Genomic DNA, 1,792 nt, shown 5'->3' with positions numbered 1-1,792 from the left:
TGGAGTCTCGCTCTGTTGCCCACGCTGGAGTGCAGTGGCACAATCTTGGCTCACAGCACGATCTTGGCTCACGGCAACCTCTGCCTCCCGGGTTCAACCAATTCTCCTGCTTCAGCTTCCTGAGTCCCTGGGATTACAGGCACCCACCACCAAACCCGACTAATTTTTTGTATTTTCAGTAGAGACAGGGTTTCCTCATGTTGGCCAGACTGGTCTCAAACTCCTGACCTCAAGCGATCTGCCTGCCTCGGTCTCCCAAAATGCTGGGATTACAGGCATGAGCCACTGTGCTCGGCCTGTAAACCTAATTTCCACATGCACTGGGAAACCACGAAATTCGCGTGACTTGCTGTGTTGCCGTGTCCCTGATGCAGTGGTCTGGAGCTTGTCTGCAGGGCCTCTGAGCTGTGCCCAAGTGAGGCCCCACTGTGCTCTGGAAATGGCACCCAGCTGCTGCTACGAGCGACCTTCGAGGGCAGCGGGGGACAGGAGCCAGGGTGCTGAGGCACTTCTTTTTCCGGCCATATTTTAACCTTTTCACGAAATGTACATGGTCACTTTTTAAACTGTCAATATTAGAGTGAGATTTGGGGGCATTTTTGTTCTTCTTTATACTCCTTTGCATTAAAATAAATCACTGCTTGTAGTTTTTATAGTGGGAGATAAACACACACACATATGAAGGCAGGCTGGACCCAGAGCCAAGACCATGAGAGGCACACACCCTGCTGTGGCCAACACTCCGTGGCTTGTGGCCACATCACTCCAGTCTCCGCCTCCATACTGCTTTCTCCTCCGCTGCGTCCAATCTCCTTCTTCTAAGGATGCACATGACTGTGACTGCACTTAGGGCCCACTGGGGTAACCTGGGAGTGTCTCCATCTCAAGCTCTCCTGTCTAAGATGCCACGTCCAGCTGGCAGGGATCCCGGTCAACTCTGCGGGTCCAGTGGACAGGACAGACTTTGGGGAGGAGCTGCAAGAATGGCTGATCCCAAGGGAGTGCTACTGTCTGTCCATGTTGTCAGGGTGGTTCAGGAATTACCTGTGGATGCCAGAGCGGTCGCTGCACCCCACCCACCCCCAAATGGTGGGACAGGGCCGGGTGAGGTCTGGGCAGGCACCGTGGGAGCCACAGCCAGCACTGGGGTCAGACGGGGTCAGGTGCCGACCCACTGCAGGTGTGGCCTCCCAGGGTGCTGCAGAGGACATGATGGCCAGGCCCCAGCGCCCACACCGGGCAAGGGCCACCCCAGCGTCCTCACGGGAGCCACCCCTGTGCAACCTCAGGGGTCTGACCCATTTCTCAACACACAAACTTCACGTCCTCACTCCTTCCAGATTCCTGCAGCGGGTAAGGGCTGGGGCCCTGTCCACAGGGAGAGGCCAAGGCCAGAGCAGTCCCCACTCCTGGGCAAGGTGGACCAGGATAGGGCTGCACTGGTCCCCAGGGAGATGGCCTGACTCACCTGGATCAGGCCTGCTGCGGGGTTCCGCCTCTTCTCAAAGTGCTTCTGCCGATGCTGCTCCTGAACCTTCAGGGCAAAGCCAGACCCCAAGATGCCCTGCAATTCATCAGGGTCAGGCCACACCCCAGGGACCCCACACCCCCAATTCATTGGAGTCAGACCACACTCCAGGGACACCCCCAATTGATCAGAGTCAGGCCACACCCCAGGGACCCCACGCCCTCAATTCATCAGAGTCAGACCACACCCCAGGGACATCCCCAATTCATCAGAGTCAGACCACACCCCAGGGACACCCCCAATTCATCAGGGTCAGGCCACACC

At 57.3% G+C, this 1,792-nt stretch overlaps 1 protein-coding gene across 1 annotated transcript in view; it reads right to left on the bottom strand.

Annotated features, from left to right (window-relative positions):
• Positions 1–1,792, bottom strand: part of KCNQ2 (potassium voltage-gated channel subfamily Q member 2) — a 70,338-nt gene that overhangs the window by 34,314 nt on the left and 34,232 nt on the right. Inside the window, 1 exon segment of the mRNA XM_032257013.1 lies at positions 1,469–1,564. Coding sequence (XP_032112904.1) covers positions 1,469–1,564 — 96 coding nt within the window.

Source organism: Sapajus apella, unplaced genomic scaffold (assembly GCF_009761245.1).
Source record: "Sapajus apella isolate SASKATOON/1434 unplaced genomic scaffold, GSC_monkey_1.0 scaffold96, whole genome shotgun sequence".
NCBI classification, from domain to species: Eukaryota; Metazoa; Chordata; class Mammalia; order Primates; family Cebidae; genus Sapajus; species Sapajus apella.
This window is presented reverse-complemented; position numbering and strand designations above follow the sequence as displayed.